The 23,879-nt window shown below is 46.0% G+C and overlaps 1 protein-coding gene across 1 annotated transcript in view; it reads right to left on the bottom strand.

Annotated features, from left to right (window-relative positions):
- Positions 1 to 914: 914 nt before the first annotated feature.
- The window catches only part of LOC124593797 (chaoptin-like), a 161,715-nt gene continuing 138,750 nt past the window's right edge, over positions 915 to 23,879 (bottom strand). Inside the window, exons 8-10 of the mRNA XM_047132145.1 lie at positions 18,592 to 19,129; positions 3,498 to 3,767; positions 915 to 1,000 (exon numbers count right to left, since the gene is read on the bottom strand). Of these exons, the coding sequence (XP_046988101.1) occupies positions 915 to 1,000; positions 3,498 to 3,767; positions 18,592 to 19,129 (894 nt within the window). The remainder of the gene's footprint in view (positions 1,001 to 3,497; positions 3,768 to 18,591; positions 19,130 to 23,879) is intronic.

Below are 23,879 nucleotides of genomic sequence, written 5' to 3'. Positions count from 1 at the left end.
TCTATATAATAAATAAATAAATAAGTGTATGAAACAAAGACGTGTAGTTGTAATATTAAAGCTTCGGTATTAACACGAAACGTCATCAGTCAGCGTTATATTTCAGTCACGTGATGTCCCATGTTTGAGATAGGTGAAATGTGAAGTAGTGGATGATAAGACCGCGTCATAGATATTTCTAATCTATGGTGCAGTGTAGAGGCAAATTTTAAGTAGCAACTACTGGTCTCACAATATTGCTGTTGTTACTTGTAACACAGACTTACGGACCTCGTTTGATTATTTATCGCTCCAATAGTTCATTGGAGGTACATTTATTGCCGTCTTTTTTATTAAGGCTGTTATTGAAAATGAAGTATGATAACCGATTTTAATTTTGATACTATAATGTAGCCAAAAATATTAAACGTGCACTGCCCTTTGCAAGATACTAGAATGGTTATGGATAGGAAGTAAGAATTGGGTTTTGTAAGGAAGTTCTATGTGGCTGTTACTATTCTTGCTGTTGAATGAAATAAAACAAGTAATTTTATAGAAAAATTTTAGTTGTATTTCAACAATTTGTGATAACAAAATAGCAAATATGGACAACATCATACTAGTTCCCACGAAGGAACTTTTATTAAATACAATAACATTAGCTAAATATGCGTTCTTTGTTTCTGATGGGCATATGGAATTCACTGTGAGTGGTTAGTATTTCATCTGTCGTTATTTATTGTATCTCAGGTATCCAGCCTAAGAAGTCTGTAATAGAAAAGGAAATGTGGTTAATTTGTGACCCTGATGTACATTCATTCATTTGTTCCCAGGCAAGCGCCACCTGTTACACAAACCAGGACAGGATGATTTCTCTAATTTACGCTACGTAAAAGCTTTCTTTGGTAACATTATAAATGCTTTCCTTCTCTTCGTCAGTAAACTGCAACAGTTTTTTCAGGCATCCATGGATAAAAGCTCGACAGCTTTTTGTCAATTGGTGCATCATTCTGTGTCTTTGCTTGAAATAATAACGATTGCTTCAGCTAGTTATCGAAAACATCCCTTCAGTTGTTCAGTTAATTCTGCGAAATCATTCCTAAGATATGTTTCATTTCCTCCATAGCTACACCTTTATTCACTACTGACGCACGATTGTGTCCCAGCCAGAACCGTCCCTACAAATTTAAACTGTATGCTGGACCGCGTCGCTCATGTGGTTCTTAGGTCATAGGAACAAAGGTCCAGCTTATGGGCTGTTTCATCAAGCTCTTTTGCCCGATACAAATCGTAATCTAGCCATTCCTGTTTCCTGTCAGAGCTACAACCAAAAAGAGGGAAAAGAAAAGTTACTGCTCCCAGATGGCACGGTTCAGTCACAAAAATAGCTATGACTCCTAGGAAGTTCTTTCAGAGCTTGCTCTGACTAGTAAAACTGATACTGTAGTTAAAAAATATGCTTGACATTCTTTAGTGGCGGAATGTTTCATCTAGCGCGTCTTTCACTCGCACTAATCTTCGCTGCAGCTGTTAATGTTTATTTTGGGCTCCGCCTTTGAAACAACAGTACCCGTACAACAGATTTAACCTCTTCGCAATAACTGAAAGTACTGTTTATACATCTTCCTCACGTGCAGAGTACACTCCCGACGCACAGTTCAATCGGCCACACTTATATACTTAGATTCACTTTTATAGTTACAAAATGAAATGAGCTCTTGCTGTAATGACCCTGTTATTTTTACGACTTACATTTATGTACTTTCTGATGTTCATTGGTACAAACGATCGGAAATAAAGACCGGTTTTCTTTTGACGAAATTCCAGTCATGACTTCTGAGGCACAGTGACCGCTTTTAAAGTAATGATACGTTACATCTGGGTAAACTTTTTTTTATTCATTCGGATTGTCGGTGTCGACGACTATTATAGGTCATCTTCAGCTCTATCCTCTTCCGTTTATTAGATAAATATCTGAAGATAACCCATAACAAACGTTATAACCCGTATTATGAATAAGGATATAGTGGTCCCAGACGCAGACTGTCTTTCTGTAGGTTACGCTGCGCTCAGAGGCGAATGCTTTCATTACACTACAATTCAAACGACACATTGCGTGAGACGTATGAAAATCAGGATGTCACTGCTGACGAGAAGATGAACACATAACAGATGGGATACGAAGATTTGCTGTAGCTTTAAGAAACATTCAAATCTGAACAGTTAAGATACTCGTATTATACAGGGTGTTATGAAAAGGTACGGCCAAACTTTCAGGAACCATTCCTCACAGACAAATAAAGAAAAGATGTTATGTGGACATGTGTCCGGAAACGCTTAGTTTCCATGTCAGAGCTCATTTTAGTTTCGTTAGTATGTACTGTACTTCCTCGATTCATGGCCATGATTTCATACGGGATACTCTACCTGTGCTGCTAGAACATGTGCCTTTACAAGTACGACACAACATGTGGTTGATGCACGATGGAGCTCCTGCACATTTCAGTCGAAGTGTTCGTACGCTTCTCAACAGATTCGGTGGCCGATGGATTGGTAGAGGCGGACCAATTCCATGGCCTCCACGCTCTCCTGACCTCAATCCTCTTGACTTTCATTTATGGGGGCATTTGAAAGCTCTTGTCTACGCAACCCCGGTACCAAATGTAGAGACTCTTCGTGCTCGTATTGTGGACGGCTGTTATACCATATGCCATTCTCCAGGGCTGCATCAGCGCATCAGGGATTCCATGCGACGGAGGGTGGATGCATGTATCCTCGCTAACAGAGGACATTTTGAACATTTCCTGTAACAAAGTGTTTGAAGTCACGCTGGTGGGTTCTGCTGCTGTGTGTTTCCATTCCGTGATTAATGTGATGTGAAGAGAAGTAATAAAATGAGCTCTAACATGGAAAGTAAGCGTTTCCGGACACATGTCCACATAACATATTTTCTTTCTTTGTGTGTGAGGAATGTTTGCTGAAAGTTTGGCCGTACCTTTTTGTAACGCCCTGTATAATCTAAACCAAAGTCCAGATCACAGTGCTGTAAGAAATCACGCATCAAAACAACAGTGCAGGTCACTCTGAAGAACACTGGACATACGTTTGGAACCTATAGAACGAGCACAACCGATGTTATTTACCGCAGCAGATGACGAAGATATCTTGAGAAGCTGTCGAAACTGAAATGGTAACCTGGCTAGGTGCCCGAACGAATGTCTGTTGCTTATGGCAGCAGGACCTCTTGAATACCACATAGTTCCACTGTGTTAGCTTGCCCCATTCTCTCTGCCTTTCGTAGATCAACGTCATTATTTTCTACGTCGTGTGAGGAACTGGCCTGCCCCATTGGTAAGGAATGATTCTCAGCGATGACCTCTTTTCGTGTAGTCGTTAACCAGTAGCGCTGCTGTTGAGTACACGTAGAGACTGGGCCCCCCTGAGGCCGCTCTAGACGCCGGCCACCCATCGCGTGGCGAGCAGCAGGCAGGCGGCGCGCAGCAGCGGGCCGAGGCGGCCGGCGCGCGGGGCGGCGCCGCCCTGGCTGAGCGCGCTCGGGTTGCAGGCGACGGAGAGGTCTGGCGCGCGCAGCTGCAGCAGCGCCACCTCGCGCGAGGAGCGCGCGTCCCGGCAGGTGGCGCGGCGCGCCGCCGCCGCCATCTCCTGCGCGCCCTCCACCACCACCGTGTGGATCTGCAGCGACTCGCGCAGCCACCGCCGCAGCCAGTGGCCCAGCCACACCAGGCCGCAGTCGCACGTCAGCTGGTTTCCCGACAGCAGCAGGCCACCTGTCGACAGCCCCACTCAGTAAGGTGAGAGACTGTCTGGTACATTCCTCCCGTGCACAGCTATTAGCATACATCGAAGAAATTGTGCACTTGGATTCTGTGCTCTAGTTTCTCTGTGTAAGGCAGGGTGGGTTCTGCGAAGCCATTTGCAGATCAAAGAGCCCGCAGATTCTAGGACATGGTCACCCATAAGACTAGGACGTTGCAGGAGGTGAATTTTAGAGAACAGTAAGGACACCTAATGGCGCATACACGCTAGGCAAACGAAGGTCAATGAATGACAGCCAACCGCTTCGTTAGACAAAATTTGTTTCATGAGTACAGGCGGCAAGTCAGAGCTCTGGTGTCGGAAGGTGCGGAAGCCGAATGAGCTCCACAGGGTGTGAACGTGGATACCGACTAGGGGTCTCTGCGCCCTGGCGCGCGCCTGCGCTGCGAGCCTCGCCGTACCCTCCACGTTAAGTCCGTGGCCAATCGAGTTTCCGGCGGTCATGTATTTTAGGCGCCACGCGGCGCTACCCCAGTCCTCTGCTACTCTCACCCCACCTGGCTTTGCACCCCTCCTACCTTTTACAAATCCCTTCAGATCCTAGAACGCCATGCTCTTCGCCTCGCCTATCGCATCCGTCTCCCCTCCCCCACGTGGATCCTCTACGACCTTATTCCGTTCTCTCACCTCCTCCTTTTCCTCGAACAGATACGGATCCTCTACACCTCCCATATACTCGATCCCGCTCACCCGCTGGTCTCTCCCATCTTCTCCCACCCCCGTCTGCTGCCACGCCTGTATTTCCACGTCCCACCTGCTCTCCATCTCTCCACTCTCCATACCCTCTCCCAAGGTGGCTTCCGCCAGCTCCCCCTCCCTGATGATGCCTTCCTCCCCTCCATCTACCCCTCCTACCCACTTTGATCCTCTTTCCCTCTTCCTGTGTTTGTTCCTATGGGCACCCTCTCTCCCTTCTCTCCCCCTTCCCACCCTCCTCCCTTTCTCCCCTCTCCTCCCCTGGGCTTCCCTTACACCCATACCTCTATTCCTCCTACCATCTCCTCTGCCATTGGCATCTTTGCTCCCCCCTCTCCCTCCCCCACCCCCTTCTTCCCCTCTTGGCAGGTCCCCAGACTTGCACACGTTACGTGGACGTTTGCATGCCGGAGATCATCGCCATAAGTTTCTCCTGTGTCTGCCATCGTGTTTGTGTTTAGTGTTCTTCGCCGTCACGCACCTTTGTTCACCTGTGCCGTCGAAGTCGTCAGTGTTTGTGTGCTGTGCCGACAGTTTTTTTAGTGTGTTTTTGGTCGAGTGTGAATGGCTTCCTGTTATTTGTTTCTGTGTCTACTGTTTCTTGCCTGCCACTTTGTTCAATATCTTATGTGTCTTCTTTGTATTTTCATTTGTCAAACTTGTGGCTGAAGAGCAGCGTAGTGTGCTGCTGCCAGCCCACCTTATGTAAACGTGTTAAATAACAATAAAGGGAAAAATAATCTGTGCTCTGGTTTCTCTGTGCAAGGCAGGCTGCGTTTGGCGGTTCACTAGCGATGCCACTTGCAGATCAAAGACCCTGCAGATTCTAGGACATGGTCACCCATAACACTAGGACTTTGCAGCATGTGAATTTTAGGGAACAGCAAGGACACCTAAAGGCGCATACACGCTAGGCCAACTGCTTCGTTAGCCAAATTTGCTTCATGAGTATGGGCAGCAAGTCAGAGCTCTGGCGTCGGAAGGTGCGGAAGTCGAATGAGCTCCACAGACTGTGAACGTGGTTACTGACTAGGGGTCTCTGTGTCCTGGAGCGCGCTTGCGCCGTGAGCCTCATCGTGTGAGTGTGCCACCCTCTGTACCACGTGAAGTCCGCAGCCAATCGAGTTTCCGACGGTCATGTATTTAGGCAACCGCGTGGCGCTACCCTGGCCTCTTCACCCACCACACACCTGCACACTATATATTTTCCGCCTTATTGATCCCCTCACCTCCTGGTGTCTCCATTCCTCTCCACCCCCAGTCCGTTGCCGCACCTTAACCGATGTGTCCCACCCTCCCTCCATCTCCTCACCGTCCACCTACTTTAAAAACGCAACTTCCACCATCTACCCCTCCCAGATGATGAGCTTCGCCCTGGCATCTACCCTTCCTACCAACTCTAACCCCATCCTCCTCCTGCCTCCTCCTCAGGGCTCCCTCTCTTCCCCCTCCCTCCTCCTGAGCGGCTTCCCCCTCCTACTCACCCCCCCCCCCCTCTCTTGTGCTCCCCTTCAGTGTCTCTGCACTCCCTCCTGCCTTATCTGCCCTCATCATCTCCTGCCCCACCTGTCTCCTTCCTCTTGGTGCACCCACTGACACCCCTACTCTTCTCATCCTGCCCCTTCTCCTGCCGCATCTTGCTGTCCCCTCCTTTTCCCTTCTCTCTGGCCTCTCCCTCTGCAGGTCCCACCTGGCAGTTATATTCTTCATCGTGTGTGCTCCAAGTCGGTTTAAAGTGTGTTGTTCTGGAGTGTTTTTAATACTGTGGCCGACTTTTAACCTGTGCATGTGCCTTCAGTGTCTTCTTTGTGCTCTACGAATCGCCAACTGTGTTATTTCACTTTATGTCGACTTTTTTAATTGTCTCCCCATGAACGTCTCCATGTCAGTGTATCTTTACCTTCACTATCACCCATTACTCTGTTTTATGTCCCGCTTTTTTATCGTCTTATATGTAACATTTTATTCTCCTATTAGTTGTCATGTTACTCGGCTGAAGAGCAGCGGATTGTGCCGCTGACAGCCCTCCCCTGCCCATAGGGGCAGGGGAATGAAATCAAAATAACGAAAGAAAAAGATACCCTGGCTGCAAGATACTCGCCGTAGTTCGCGTGTGCATCTCAACTGTACTGCGTTCTAGTTCCGCGTGTTGAGAGACATACTGTCGTTGCCTGGAGTGTTCCTGCATTGTTGTTGTCTCGCCGCGTTTATACCGTCAGTTCTTACTTGCTTGCCTCGTGTTGTGTCCTGGTCGGTCGTAGTGTCTGTCGCCCCTACGTGTTCGTCTGTCCTGTCTCATCGTTGTTAGCGATACCACCAGTGGCTCCCCGCCTGGCGACTTTGCGTCTCTATTCTTTGCCTTGCACCGCCCCCTGGTCTCTCTCTGCTGTAACAAGAGCTAAGCGGAAGACCTTGGTAGCGGACTGGTCTGCTGACAACATCATCAGAGCGTTCGCGATTGGATGGCGTTGGGGCCCCTCTCCTTGTGAGGGCACCAGGTCGAACTTTCGTTATTTCAGTAGCGATTGGTTGTGTCTCTAGAGGCTGTGTATTAACGTTTTTCAGGAAAGACGCAAGTCACACTTAATATGTTCTACTGACCAGTTGTGCTTTTTACTATAAAAAAAGAATCAGTTTGAAGTACATTAGTTCGCGATTAAATTAAAGAGAGAAGGCACTCAATAAAACATACTGAGTTCGACTTGTGGCTGTACTGAAAAACCTATTTTCGACACCCGCTGTTTCCCCTGCAGGGCCAGCCTGTGTGGTCGAGCGGTTCTAGGTGCTACAGTCTGGAACCGCGCGACCGCTACGGTCGCTGGTTCGAATCCTGCCTCGGGCATGGATGTGTGTGATGTCCTTAGGTTAGTTAGGTTGAAGTGGTTCTAAGTTCTGGAGGACTGATGACCTCAGCAGTTAAGTTCCTAAGCGCTCAGAGCAATCCCCTGGAGGCAGTGCCTGCTCTTGCAAATGGTGTGCATCTATTCTGTTCCGAAATACTGGAGTTCAAAAAAATGTTCAAATGTGTGTGAAAACTTATGGGACTTAACTGCAACGGTCATCACTCCCTAAGATTACACACCACTTAACCTAAATTATCCTAAGAACAAACACACACACACACACACACACACACAAACATGCCTGAGGGAGGACTCGAACCTCCGCCGGGACCAGCCACACAGTCCATGACTGGCCGGCCAGTGTGGCCGTGCGGTTCTAAGCGCTTCAGTTTGGAACCGCGTGACCGCTACGGTCGCAGGTTCGAATCCTGCCTCGGGCATGGATGTGTGTGATGTCCTTAGGTTAGTTAGGTTTAAGTAGTTCTAAGTTCTGGGCGACTGATGACCTCAGCAGTTGAGTCACATAGTGCTCCGAGCCATTTGAACCATAGTCCATGACTGCAGCCCCTAGACCGCTCGGCTAATCCACGCAGCAAAATACTGGAGTATAAAGTGTTATATGGAGAGAGCATTTAAGCTAATAGAATTTTATCATGAACAGAAATGTTTATGGGTCACTACGAGCTGCGATTATAAAAACAAACTGAAAAGAAAAGATGCTTGTAGGGAAATAACTCAGCTATCAGAAAGAGATACGCATGATGTGAGAAACAAATAGTTCCTCGGGCATGGGAATCTGTGTTGTCGTTAGCGTAAGGTAGTTTAAGTTAGATTAAGTAGTGCGTAAGGTTAGGGACCGATGACCTTAGCAGTTTGGTCCCATAAGACCTTACCAAAATTTCCAAAATTTTCCAGCATACTGGAGTAATTCGGGTCAGCAACTTCTGTTAATCAATAGAACGGATAACCAGTCCAAGTTGCAAATATTTTATTTTTCATTCGATGTCTAGTTTCGGGCTGAAGCTCATTTCAAAATCAACATGACAAAGCCGAAAATGGCAATTCCGAAGATGTCAAGAAAATGTGTAATGTACATTCACAACGATTACATAGCTCCCCTACCTCGAAAAACTACGAGTACCTTTCTGGTATTTTAGCAAATATTATATTTTGTAATTAGGTCTAATATAAACTGAAAGGTTATTAAAAATATAACTAAAATGAACAATTTGAATGGAAACTTTTGCGCACAAAATATAACATATTCCTTGTAGCAAATAATTTACAAAATTTAAAATACTTTATAAAAGACTTAAAGTAAAAGAATGTCTCTAAGGGAGGTGGGGCACATCACAAGGATTGAGGATTGCATATCAGTCCATGACCACAAACGATTAGAGGTAAGGTAAGTGGTAGCAGACGTCGAAGATCGCAAAGAAAGCTAGAAAATGTTTCATTTGAGACATTTACAGGATGTGATTAGCATACATGGTGGACGACACGAATACAACTCTAAGGTTGCAACAGATGCTCCAACTTTGCACCGACAGACACCCTTCATACCTGGCATATATGGAGCATTGACTGTTGGACACGCTCGAATGCACTGGGAGTTTCTTTTACTGTAGCAGGTGTGCCGACGATTACTACGAAGCGATATATTTCAGACGCCACAGGATCACGATATACGAGAAATTTCATGGCTTCTCATAAAAAGAAATCAAACCTCGGTAAATTCGGTGATGGTGGGAGCCAGAAAACCCGTCCAACACTCCCAGTCTATGGATGAACGACTTGTTCAAATTCCTACGTGGAGCCAGTCAAAAATGAGCAGGCGCCCCATAATGCTGGATCGACATGATGTGCCTCACATTTAGTGGACCATCTTCTAGAAAGCTGGGAAGATCTGATAATTCACGATGGTCAAGCAGGATGGTGAAAGGTACGGCCCGAATAGATGGTCGCCGACCAAAATTGCCCACACGTTAACTGAGAAGCGATGTTGTGTACTGTGTACATGGTGCCGAACATCATGGGGGTTTTCTGGTGGCCACAGATGTTCAATGTGGTGATGGGATACGCCATCCCTAGCGAATGGAGTCTCATCAGTGTACAACACACTAGCTGGGAAATGCACATCTCGGCCACTTCCTTGCAGAAACCACTGTGTGAAACGCACATTTGTAGGGTGCACGCTTTGGAGATGAATGTTATGTAAGGACTCGGCGTTCAAAACACGCTCGTCGCTGCCACGAGACAATCTTAAGACCGAGTCAACGACACGTATGCTGGTGCTTTGATTACTACCCACAGCATACAACACACTTTCGTCCCTAACGACCGAACGAGCCGTTCGTAGTCTGCCCTCGCTAGCCCTGCCACTTCTTAATGACTCGTATTTGCACAAATTTCGATACTGTCGTGCAAAGAAACTGTGATGCGGTTGATATTTGTCTGGGTGGCGTCCTCGACAAATGCGTTCTCAGCGATGGTCCAATGCACTCAGCTACCTCGCACATTAAGTGCATATCTGCAAACTCACCGCCGGCCGGAGTGGCCGAGTGGTTCTAGGCGCTACAGTCTGGAGCCGCGCGACCGCTACTGTCGCAGGTTCGAATCCTGCCTCGGGCATGGATGTGTGTGATGTCCTTAGGTTAGTTAGGTTTAGGTAGTTCTAAGTTCTAGGGGACTGATGACCACAGCAGTAGAGTGCCATAGTGCTCAGAGCCATTTGAACCATTTTTTTGCAAACTCACCGTTCGTATTGTATTCCATGTTCCCTGTATGCTCTCTGGCACTGGAATGAGGAAATCCGCACGTTCCCCTCCAGTACTTTCGTGTACAGCAGCACCTAGCGACGACTGCTGCCATGGGTTGTTGGGGTGTTTTGAAGAGGAGACCAGACAGCGAGGTCATCGGTCTGTCGGATTAGGGAAGGAAGTCGGCCGTGCCCTTCAAAGGAACCACCCTGGCATTTGCCTGGAGCGATTTAGGGATATCACGGAAAACCTAAATCAGGATGGCCGGACGCGGGATTGAACCGTCGTCCTCCCGCCCTGGGTTGTTGAGCAGTTCTCAATCATTGCATATTCCTGACTTCGTCAGTCTGCGTTCGACCCAATCGGATCGTGTGACATCATTGCTCTGTCAAAATCTGACACTTAATAAAATGCTTTCTGAGCTTCTTCGCTTCTGATGTTTTCTTCAGTTATCACTCAGTTCTTATATGTGCTCCACCTCCCCTAGAAGTCTGTTTCAAAATTTCTGGACCACTTTTTGTATTTAAACGTATAAGGTAGCTGTTGTATATGGATTTTATTTGCTCCTCATTAAGTACTAATAGTCCTCAGTCACCAGAAGTCGGCAAATATCGGAATCTTTGGGTCGAGTAATATGTTTGCTTCAGCGCTCACACGCCGGTACTGGAAATCATACGATACCACAGCGTAGTAGCATAAGAACTCTGTTTCTGCGCTTCAGAGAGCTTTGTAGGCAGCAGCTGTGAGAATTAAACATGCTGTCAGCACATAAACCACAACAGCGTTAGACGTATGTTCGGTAACAGTCGCTGTTCTTTATTGTGCTACTTAGACGAATTGTGTCGACAGCGTGCGTTCGCAGATCGCGGTGAGAGAGAAGTGCAACTTTTCGTAGGCAGAAGAAACCACGCACCTCTCCAGCTTGATTCGGTACTTTTCTTCGGTCAGTTTTGCACGCACAGCATACAGAAACACATTACCACAGGAACATAGGTCATTCGTCGCTAAGAGACGTCTATGAGTAACAAACAAGGAACAAAACGAGGTAGCATGGCATTACAACTAAACAAGGTTGCAGTATTTCCTCAATTTTATTCAGTTTCTATATAAACGAGATGATTGAAAAGTGGAATCAGGGAACAAAAAACGACACAGGAATAGAACTAGATAATGATCATTACATAAAAACATCAATGTATGCTGAGACCAGAGCATAATAATCACTTCAGAAAAAGAATTGCAAAGAAACAAGTTTGAACTAAATCAAATTGGCAGAATTATAATTTCAGTAGAAAAGAGAAAAGTAATGGCATTCTAAGGTAAATAACAGGAGGTATCTAAAACAAAATCATCGAGAAAGTGAATGTGACTTTCCTTCTGATAATGATAAAGAAATAAATAATAAGACAACAAAATCTCAGGGTGCCTGCGTAACAATAGTAAGAACATTAAACAAAAAGACAATGAAAGAAACGCAACTAAAATTCTATAAAATATGAGCTGTTCCACACCTACTTTAGGGATCCGTGGCTTGAATAGCAAATAGGGAAGATATAAAGCTAATAGTGACGTCGTTATGGAAATTCCTCAAATCTTAAACTAGAAGATAGATTAAGAAGCTAAGATCTTAGGAATGAGTTTAAAGTACTTGTAATATTAGAAAAAGTCGACACAAATAAACATAAACGAAAGCTTTTTGCTGGATAGATCGTTGCTGAATATTGACCTCCTGGGACAACTTGTATTCTCAAATGGGTAAATGATATAGGTCGACCCAGCAAAGGATGGTGCCAGAAAGCTGATGCTGTAACAGGCTCCTCAAATCTAATCCATGAATGTAAATAGTGATGATGAGAAAATCATGACGACAACAACGTTTACTGTATTTGACTCCCCAGAAAAGTGTCTCGGGTCCCAAATGGGTAAGGAATGTAGGTCAGCCAAGGAAACAATGGAGCTAAGAAGCTAAAGCAGGAACAGGGTCCTGATGATGATGATGATGTTGAGAAAACCATGATCACAAAAACAATTACCCTCTTGGACTCCACGGACATGTGTATTGGGTCGCACGAGACAAATTGATGAGCACTGTCCACAGCAAACAGAAAGCAACAAGGAAGACACTCAAAAAGGATTTGGAATATACGAAGCGTATTCCGAAAGCAAGGTCCGATCGGTCGCGAATCCGATAAAGTTTGGCATAGGTGTGTTGGACAGTGTCTCTAGTATGCCAGTTCATCGCGTCACGTCTGTCTTTTCAGTCTGAGCGCACAGTGAGTACGTAAAGATGCTAGAAAACAGTGTCTCCCGCCGAGTATGAGTGCCCGTGAGAGATTTCGCCTGATTAGATGCAGACCACATAACATAACTATCATGCATTTCCTTCTTCAGTTCCTGGCAGCACTCTGCAGGGGCAAGAAGGACGTCCCTGCTGGGTTTTCGAAGGGAAGCGTTTGATCGCCCTCCATAGAGCCCGGGCTTTGGTCCCTCCGATTTGCATCTCTGCTACCCGTGGTCTAGGGGCAGCGTCTTTGATTTATAATCAAAACGTCCTCGGTCTCGGGTTCGATCCCCGACACTGCCTAAATTTTGATAAATAATCAGCATTGGCGACCGAAGACTTCCGGCATAAGAAGTCAACCTCATTCTGACAACGGCATTGTCAAAGAGGACGGAGGAGCGGATAGAGGTTCAGAGCACTCTCTTGTCCTAGGGGTGGGAAACTGCCCCTAAAGGGGGAAGAATCAGCAACGATTAACGACATGAGGATGCAGAAGGCAATGGAAACCACTGCATTAAAGACACGTAACGTGTATCCACAGGACATGTGGCCTGTAATTGAAGAAGTGTCATGATGATCTCTCCATTTGCAAAATATTCCGGAATAGTCCCCCATTCGGATCTCCGGGAGGGGACTGCCAAGGGGGAGGTTACCATGAGAAAAAGATTGAATAATCAACGAAAGGATAACGTTCTACGAGTCGGGGAGTGGAATGTCAGAAGCTTGAACATGGTTGGGAAACTAGAAAACTTGAAAAGGGAAATGCAAAGGCTCAGTCTAGATATAGTAGGGGTCAGTGAAGTGAAGTGGAAGGAAGACAAGGATTTCTGGTCAGATGAGTATCGGGTAATATCAACAGCAGCAGAGAATGGTATAACAGATGTAGGATTCGTTATGAATAGGAAGGTAGGGCAGAGGGTGTGTTACTGTGAACAGTTCAGTGACCAGGTTGTTCTAATCAGAAGCGACAGCAGACCAACACCGACAACGATAGTTCAGGTATACATGCCGACGTCGCAAGCTGAAGATGAACAGATAGAGAAAGTGTATGAGGATATTGGAAGGGTAATGCAGTATGTAAAGGGGGACGACAATCTAATAGTCATGGGCGACTGGAATGCAGTTGTAGGGGAAGGAGTAGAAGAAAAGTTTACAGGAGGATATGGGCTTGAGACAAGGAATGAAAGAGGAGAAAGACTAATTGAGTTCTGTAACAAGTTTCAGTAGTAATAGCGAATACCCTGTTCAAGAATCACAACAGGAGGAGGTATACTTGGAAAAGGCCGGGAAATACGGGAAGATTTCAATTAGATTACATCATGGTCAGACAGAGAGTCCGAAAACAGATACTGGATTGTAAGGCGTACCCAGGAGCAGGTATAGACTCAGATCACAATATAGTAGTGATGAAGAGTAGGCTGAAGTTCAAGACATTAGTCAGGAAGAATCAATACGCAAAGAAGTGGGATACGGAAGTACTAAGGAATGACGAGATAAGTTTGAAGTTCTCTAACGCTATAGATACAGCAATAAGGAATAGCGCAGTAGGCAGTACAGTTGAAGAGGAATGGACATCTCTAAAAAGGGCCATCACAGAAGTTGGGAAGGAAAACATAGGTACAAAGAAGGTAGCTGCGAGGAAACCATGGGTAACAGAAGAAATACTTCAGTTGATTGATGAAAGGAGGAAGTACAAACATGTTCTGGGAAAATCAGAAATACAGAAATACAAGTGGCTGAGGAATGATATAAATAGGAAGTGCAGGGAAGCTAAGGCGAAATGGCTGCAGGAAAAATGTGAAGACATCGAAAAAGATATGATTGTCGGAAGGACAGACTCAGCATACAGGAAAGTCAAAACAACCTTTGGTGACATTAAAAGCAACGGTGGTAACATTATGAGTGCAACGGGAATTCCACTGTTAAATGCAGAGGAGAGAGCAGACAGGTGGAAAGAGTACATTGAAAGCCTCTATGAGGGTGAAGATTTGTCTGATGTGATAGGAGAAGAAACAGGAGTCGATTTAGAAGAGATAGGGGATCCAGTATTAGAATCGGAATTTAAAAGAGCTTTGGAGGACTTACGGTCAAATAAGGCAGAAGGGACAGATAACGTTCCATCAGAATTTCGTAAATGATTGGGGGAAGTGGCAACAAAACGACTATTCACGTTGGTGTGTAGAATATGTGAGTCTGGCGATATACCATCTGACTTTCGGAAAAGCATCATCCACACAATTCCGAAGACGGCAAGAGCTGACAAGTGCGAGAATTATCGCACAATCAGCTTAACAGCTCTTGCATCGAAGCTGCTTACAAGAATAATATACAGAAGAATTGAAAAGAAAATTGAGAATGCGCTAGGTGACGATCAGTTTGGCCTTAGGAAAAGTAAAGGGACGAGATAGGCCATTCTGACGTTACGGCTAATAATGGAAGCAAGGCTAAAGAAAAATCAAGACACTTTCACAGGATTTGCCGACCTGGAAAAAGCGTTCGACAGTATAAAATGGTGCAAGCTGTTCGAGATTCTGAAAAAAGTAGGGGTAAGCTATAGGGAGAGACGGGTCATACACAATATGTACAACAACCAAGAGGGAATAATAAGAGTGGAAGATCAAGAACGAAGTGCTCGTATTAAGAAGGGTGTGAGACAAGGCTGTAGCCTTTCGCTCCTACCCTTCAATCTGTACATCGAGGAAGCAATGATGGAAATAAAAGAAAGGTTCAGGAGTGGAATTAAAATACAAGGTGAAAGGATATCAATGATACGATTCGCTGATGACATTGCTATCCTGAGTGAAAGTGAAGAAGAATTAAATGATCTGCTGAACGGAATGAACAGTTTAATGAGTACACAGTATGGTTTGAGAGTAAATCGGAGAAAGACGAAGGTAATTAGAAGTAGTAGAAATTAGAACAGCGAGAAACTTAACATCAAGATATGGTCACTAAGTCAATGAAGTTAAGTCTACCTAGGCAGTAAAATAACCAATGACGGACGGAGCAAGGAGGACATCAAAAGCATACTCGCTATGGCAAAAAAGGCATTTCTGGCCAAGAGAAGTCTACTAATATCAAATACCGGCCTTAATTTGAGGAAGAAATTTCTGAGGATGTACGTCTGGAGTACAGCATTGTATGGTGGTGAAACATGGACTGTGGGAAAACCGGAACAGAAGAGAATCGAAGCATTTGAGATGTGGTGCTAAAGACGAATGTTGAAAATTAGGTGGACTGATAAGGTAAGGAATGAGGAGGTTCTACGCAGAATCGGTGAGGAAAGGAATATGTAGAAAGCACTGATAAGGAGAAGGGACAGGATGATAGGACATTTGCTAAGACATGAGGGAATGACATCCATGGTACTAGAGGGAGCTGTAGAGGGCAAAAACTGTAGAGGAAGACAGAGATTGGAATACGTCAAGCAAATAATTGAAGACGTAGGTTGCAAGTGCTACTCTGAGATGAAGAGGTTAGCACAGGAAAGGAATTCGTGGCGGGCCGCATCAAACCAGTCGGTAGACTGATGACCAAAAAAAAAACATGAACCGCTGGCTATGAAGTCAACGTTTTATCATAGACAACGACAACCGTGAATCGGTGAAAACTGCGGGTGGCTGCCATCTATGACGAGGATATTGGGAAGTTGGTACAGCCCTACCATAAATGTCTCAGACGAAGTGGCGACTATGTAAAGACATTGTTGGAATGTGTGACTAACTATTGCAAATAAAACACTTTTCATTTTTACTTGGCTTCCATTTCGCTACCGATCGGACCTTACTTTTGGAATACGACTCGTACAAGGTGTTCCAGGAAGAATGGTCAGTATTCAATGGTATCACAGGAACGATCAAGAAAGACGTGCACTTCATTCACCTTTCAGTGCTCGTATTTCATATTTCTAATCCAAGCATTCTGGTGCTCGGTAAAATAATAATTCAGTTAATATTAAAAATTTCAATGGGTTGCCTGATTCATTTGACGATTTTTACAGCTTGTCTCACACTGATGTGTGAGAGGAGCTTTATGCTAGAAATTTTCTTTATTTATGGGCGAGGGGAGCAGTCTTCCTAGGAGACATAATGGCCTCCCATTTCCCATCCCTTTTCCGATCGCCAGGGTAGCACGTGGTGTCGTTTGAACATTCTGTAACTGCCAAAGTTTCCTCTGTTCTCAGTTCCCCAACCTGCGTTACCAACCTGCGTTACCAACCTTGTAAACGCTATTTCTGTTCAATTTTAAGGTCGCGAGGTCACCTTCCTGTGAAATTCCGGCACTATGATTGGCCAGTTGAGGTGCGCGCCCGTTTTTCGTGGGCGGGCGCCAACCGCCCTCCGCGGATGGGTGGTGGACAAAGGGGCAGTAGGTCAGTTCTAGTGTGACCGTGACGGAGACCGAAGGTGCCGCTTCCGGGAGATGAATGGCCGTGCGGTTCTAGGCGCTTCAGTCTGGAACCGCGTGACCGCTACGGTCGCAGGTTCGAATCCTGCTTCGGGCTTGGATGTGTGTGATGTCCTTAGGTTAGTTAGGTTTAAGTAGTTCTAAGTTCTAGGGGACTGATGACCACAGATGTTAAGTCTCATAGTGCTCAGAGCCATTTGAACCATTTGAACCGGGAGATGAAGTTCGGTAAGCGTGAGCACCGACGTGCACTGTAGACTCGCGCCCTGCGGCCCAGAGGGAACCTGATTGGTCATTGTGAGTAGTTTCGCGTCTTGTGGGTTTTATTGCTTTAGTACGGGAGGCTACCGAGCGATTCACGCACAGTAGCATCTTCTTAATCTTTGGCTAATTGCTGGTGGTGGTCGTTGCACGCCTGCAACCCCTTCGTTTACTAAATGGGATTCTATTTGATAATGCGGCGATCGTTACTGAAATTCCTTTCCTCCTGCTATCATGGCGTGTTATGAACGTACGTTCGGGCAGGCTGCTGAACTCGAATCTCTCTCCCCCCCCCCCCCCCCCCCCCATCCCATTTTGTTGTGTCATTGTTCGATTCTCAACTGTTTAATAAATGAGTCCGTAAATCTTTCATTCTCTCTCTTTCCTTACGTGAACTCATCCCTAGTGTAACAGAATAATGCGGAACTATAACGGTTGCTATAAGGTCGTGTAGGTCTCGCGCCGCTAACGACAGTATAAAGATTCGGTATCGCGCACCTGGCACGACCATTGCGCGTATGGCACCGATAACAGTAACAACCATGTTCAACTATTCCCCACTGATAAACTGGGAAGTAGTCATGGCTCAGTGTGAGTACGTGAGCACTAAATCCACTTGATGTGGTGGAAGTAGTGGCCACTGTTTTGCCTTGCTGGTTTAGACAAAAAATATCAAAAATCGCAGCCCCTACACCAAGGAATAATAACCTGTAAAAGAAAATGAGCCACCGCGCTTAATAATTTGGAGCAAAATATTCCAGTAAGCACAGGCTCCAAAACGTATATCTGAAGAGCTGTGAGGACTTGTTCTGTAGAAGACGTTTGTTGCACTGCAGACAATTTGAAAAAGTTTTCATATCTCATAAGGTATGCACTTTAGAGCCCATGTTTGCTAGACATTTTTGGTTAGAATGATCATTGCTGTCATATCCCTGAATACTGATCATTCCTGTGGAGACACACTGCATTCCCAAATGGGTAAGGGTTGTAGGTCGACCCAGGAAACGACAGAACTAAGAAGCAGCACCCTGAAAAAGTTCCTCGAACCTAATCCAGGAATGTGGTTGATGATTCCAGAATGAGATTTTCACTCTGCGGCGGAGTGTGCGCTGATATGAAACTTCCTGGCAGATTAAAACTGTGTGCCGGACCGAGACTCGAACTAGGGACCTTAGCCTTTCGCGGGCAAGTGCTCTACCAAGGAGTAGGGTTTGCAGGAGAGCTTCCGTAAAGTTTGCAAGGTAGGAGACGAGGTACTGGCAGAAGTAAAGCTGTGAGGACGGGGCGTGAGTCGTGCTTGGGTAGCTCAGTTAGTAGAGCACTTGCCCGCGAAAGGCAAAGGTCCCGAGTTCGAGTCTCGGTCCGGCACACAGTTTTAATCTGCCAGGAAGTTTCGTGGTTGATGATGATGATGATCATAATGATGAGAACATCACGACTCCGACAACGATTACGAAGTTCTGCACCGTGGGGAAGTTTCTCGGGTGGCGCGCGGCAAGCTGCTGAGCGCTGAGCAGGGTGAACAGACCGGCGAAGGGCCTGGTGCCGACGCTCTCCCAGCTGGAGCCGTTGGGGTAGAGGTCGGAGGGCGACAGCGACCGGAAGCGGTTGTCGCGCAGGTCGAGCGCCAGGTGCGGCACGTGGGCGGCCAGCCCTGCGACGAGCCCCGGCGGCAGCTCCTGGAGGCCGGTGTCGCGCACGCGCAGCTGCAGCTCGTGCGAGCTGTCGGCCAGGCCCTCGAGCGCGTCGGCCGTGATGGCGACCAGGCCGCAGCCGCTGAGCTCGAGGCGGCGCAGCTTGGCGTTGCTGAAGGCGCCCAGCAGCTGGTCGCTCAGCACCGGCTCGAGCACGCGCACCGACAGCTCGCGCAGCGACCACACCGACGACAGCGCGCTGCCCACGCGGAAGCGGTACTTCTCGATCTTGGGCCACGTCTGGATGCGCAGCTTGGTCAGCAGCGGCAGCCCCGTCAGCGAGTCCGCGTCGAACCGCTCCATGTACGGCAGGTCCTCCACGTTGAGTGTGGTGAGGCGTGTCAGGTGTGAGAAGCTCTCTCGCGTAACTACCTGCATTGCAATAGCTTAAGCTAGTACAACAATTGCACATTGCTGCAAATAAAGTTGATTACTGAAACTACACAAAATAATTTAAATTAAATTAAATAACATATGAAACTACTGATAAGGAAATCCAATACTGTGGGTTCAGATATCATGCGTTCCTTTGCGTACAAAAGCCTCGTTCCTTGTACATATGCAAGAGCTGACTTAAACTTAACTAACCCAAGGACATCACACATATCCACACGCGAGGCAGGATTTGAACCTGCGACCGTAGCAGCAGCGCGGTTCCGGACTGAAGCACCTAGAACCGCTCGGTCAAAGCGGCCGCCGATGATGATGATGATGATGACGATGATGATGTAAGAGAGGGAGGATGACTGCGTACCAGCACTCGGTTTCACACCTAGTGTTGGAACATAGCCTACCCCCCTAAAATACCACTTAAGTGGCCGCTGAACGTATTGTCCACATCCCGCGAATAGATTTGGACTTTAAACCAGGATACAGGCGCTAAGATGAGCGACCAGGAAATTTATGCCAGCAGCTGTCCTCCACTTGCTGGCCAAATGGTGGCAGGATTGAAACCAACTTATCTTCAAGTCCAGCGCCACTGTACAGATGAGGTTCATGACCTCGGCTATGGAGGAGGCTACAACGTGGTTTAAATTTTATACTATGATAGGATACGGGATACTTGCTCATATATAAATTGCTACACCAAGAAGAAATGCAGATGATAAACGGGTATTCATTGGACAAATATATTATACTAGAACTGACATGTGATTACATTTTCACGTAATTTGGGTGCATAGATACTGAGAAATCAGTACCCAGAACAACCACCTCTGGCCGTAATAACGGCCTTGATACGCCTGGGCATTGAGTAAAACAGAGCTTGGATGACGTGTACAGGTACAGCTGCCCATGCAGCTTCAACACGATACCACAGTTCATCAAGAGTAGTGACTGGCGTATTGTGACGAGCCAGTTGCTCGGCCACCATTGACCAGATGTTTTCAATTGGTGAGAGATCTGGAGAAAGTGCTGGCCAGGGCAGCAGTCGAACATTTTCTGCATGCAGAAAGGCCCGTACAGGACCTGCAACATGCAGTCGTGCATTATCCTGATGAAATGTAGGGTTTCTCAGCGATCGAATGAAGGGTAGAGCCACGTGTTCTAACACATCTGAAATGTAACGTCCACTGTTCAAAGTGCCGTCAGTGCGAACAAGAGGTGACCGAGACGTGTAACCAATGGCACCCCACACCATCACGCCTGCTGATACGCCAGTGTGGCGATGACGAATACACGCTTCCAATGTGCGTTCACTGCGATGTCGCCTAACACGGATACGACCATCATGATGCTGTAAACAGAACCTGGATTCATCTGTAAAAATGACGTTTTGCCATTCGTGCACCCAGGTTCGTCGTTGAGTACACCATCCCAGGCGCTTCTGTCTGTGATGCAGCGTCAAGGGTAGCCGCAGCCATGGTCTCCGAGCTGACAGTCCATGCTGCTGCAAACGTCGTCGAACTGTTCGTGCAGATGGTTGTTGTCTTGCAAACGTCCCCATCTGTTGACTCAGGGATCGAGACGTGGCTGCACGATGCGTTACCGCCATGCGGATAAGATGCCTGTCATCTCGACTGCTAGTGATACGAGGCCGTTGGGATCCACCACGACGTTCCGTATTACCCTTCTGAACCCACCGAATCCATATTCTGGTAACAGTCATTGCATCCCGACCAACGCGAGCAGCAGTGTCGCGATACGATAAACTGCAATCGCGATAGGCTACAATCTGACCTTTACCAAAGTCGGAAACGTGATGGTACGCATTTCTCCTTCTCACACGAGGCATCACAACAACGTTTCACCAGGCAACGCCGGTCACCTGCTGTTTGTGTATGAGAAATCGGTTGGAAACTTTCCTCATGTCAGCACGTTGTAGGTGTCGCCACCGGCGCCAACCTTGAGTGAATGCTCTGAAAAACTAATGATTGGCATATCACAGCATCTTCTTCCTGTCGGTTAAATTTCGAGTCTGTAGCACGTCATCTTCGTAGTGTAGCAATTTTAATGGCGAGTAGCATATATATATATATATATGTATATATATATATATATATATATATATATATATGGTGTACATTAACTCCGGGGTCACTTGCAATTATTTATTGCACAATAACCAAACTTTACACAGATATCATACATACGTCATTTTGAAGTGAACCCTGACAGTTTTTCTTCTGGTATGCCGCCATAGCGTTGTTTCGTAAATTGCCGATAGCGCTAGTCGCCAACATGGCGAGTTCAGGTGCGGATAGAGCTTTCTGTGTGTTGGAGTTCATGAAATGGCCTCCTCGATCACCAGATCTCACTCCGCGTGACTTTTTTCTGTGGGGACACATTAAAGATCTGGTGCATGTAACATCTCTACCACGTGATGTAGCAGAGATCCGGAACAGAATACTGGAAGCGACTGCCACAGTTGACGATGCCATGATGGGACGGGTATGACAATAATTCGATTACCGTATTGACGTCTGCCGGGTTACTCATGGTTTGCGTATCGAATGTTTGTAAAAAAAAACTTTCAGAATTTCTCTTCAAAATGCAACATGTATGACATCTGTACAATGTTTAGTTCTTGTGCAATAAATAATTGGAAGTCTTTCCGGACTTTACACTGATGACTGATGTATGTATTTTTTTTCCAGCATCGGCCTGCGGTCCGGATCTTCTGGAGAAATTTTAATCAAACATTTTTCAGCAGTGACTCAAGGCCAGGAAACGATTACCATGTTTGTATGATACGCCTAGTGCCTGAGTTTGTGGGGCCAGAATTTCATAACATGTTACCTGCTCAAACGGCATAACATGCATCTCACTAACTTGGAAGAGACGGAGGTATGTATGCTACACCCATAACAAATACGAATGGTGGACAAATGATCGTTAGTGTGGTACACAGAACACCCTTAGTGTAGTTCTAGGTTGTTTTCCATACCAATTTCTGCCAATGATTGGTGGATGCTCAGCATACACCTCAAAGATCACGATATACGAACAATGCATATACGTAACACACAGATCTAAGTTTACGTGGTTCACAGACAGATGGTCAAGCAAATGGTGTAAACGACTTCCCTCCTGTCAGTTAACTAAGGACTGTGGCGACAGGAAATACATCTTCCCACAAAGTTAAAGTAAAAAGAAATTTGTCAAATTATGAAAACAACGGACCCCATCCGACGAGATAAACAGTAGGAAAGAGAGAGAGAGAGAGATCGTGTGGAACATGTAACGTAGGTGTGGAAATCATAAAATTATTTGAACTAGACTTGACAGAAGTTCCTGGGAAAGCATAGTGTTCAGGTCACAAGTAAAATTACTTCTAAACACACAATATTAATGTTGAAACTAGAGTTCTGGGAATTTATAGGCTGTCTGGTGACAGTACCAATGACACATAACTCCTAGGGGTTTGGGGAGACACTAGGACAGTATGACATTAAAGCATTTTTCTGGTATGCTTGGAGTAACTTCAGTGTTATTTAGTCCTTAGATTTGGATCCGAAAAAAATACTGTAGGACTGAAACAATTCTAACCTTCCTAATGACCATGGTCTAGAGAGGGGTGGCACAAGGGATTGACATGTAAGTTTAGCCCTAGCACCCTGGATAAATTACAACCAAACTTAGCATAAATACGGGCTGCTGCATAGGAAAAAGTACTGTGGGGGTAATAGACCACTAGCACTGCTAGAAGTGGTAATGTGGATGGAAGAGAGAGAAACCGTCTTTTCCCAATGGATGCCATTGATTTCGATAGATATCCTTTTAGCTTTAGGAGATTGGAATTTCCGGAGAAACTTACGTTCTTGACCATGACACACAAATTAATGAGGTTAGACAGTAAGACCTGACCGGTGATGTCTTCCAAAGGCGTTGTTGAACGTATAAGTTTACGACTGCAACTCCTACTGCTAGGTCCCCCTCTAGCAGAAACGTACGTTGGCTGAACATGTAAGTGGCTTTGTGACAAGCGTGGACGTGTTCGACACCACCCGATGTCCTCAATACTGTCAGGGCTATTGCTAGAAGTTCCTCTAGCTGTCTGACAACGTACAGACGCACGTCCGCAGCTCGTGATCTAGTGGCATGCGTTGCTGCCTCTGGGTCCCGGGGTCACGGGATCGATTCCAGGCCGGGCTGGGGATATCCTCTGCCCGGGGATTGGGTGTTTGTGTTGTTCTCATCATTTCATCATCATCATCATTCATGACTGTAGCTAGATTGGATTGTGTAAACACTGGACTGAGAGAAAATTGGGAATTTGTACGGGCGCTGATGACCACGCAGTTGAGTGCCCACAAACCAAACATTAAAACATTAATTACAGACGCACTTGCACTGCCGAAGAGTGGCCGGAAGGTAGATGTTGACAAAAATAAGATCGAAATGGATATCCATCCTCTGTCTGTTACTCAACACACTCTCTACAAACTGTAAATGTTTTTCTATCATTTTGTTACACCCTGCATATTGTAAATGTTGGTTAGACTAATATTACAGTCTACTTGTAAAAGATTTTGTGTCCTGAGTTGTATCCTGTTTCTATACGAGCGTCACCAGAAAAGTAATACCCCACACGTTTTTCTTCAACAGGTATTTAATCCACGGAGCGAATATTACACACATGAATGACTGATGTGTTATTTACACATGCAACTTTTTTCAC

This window comes from Schistocerca americana, chromosome 2, assembly GCF_021461395.2.
Source record: "Schistocerca americana isolate TAMUIC-IGC-003095 chromosome 2, iqSchAmer2.1, whole genome shotgun sequence".
NCBI classification, from domain to species: Eukaryota; Metazoa; Arthropoda; class Insecta; order Orthoptera; family Acrididae; genus Schistocerca; species Schistocerca americana.
The sequence above is the reverse complement of the archived record's forward strand: the minus strand, read 5'-3'. Positions and strand labels throughout refer to the sequence as shown.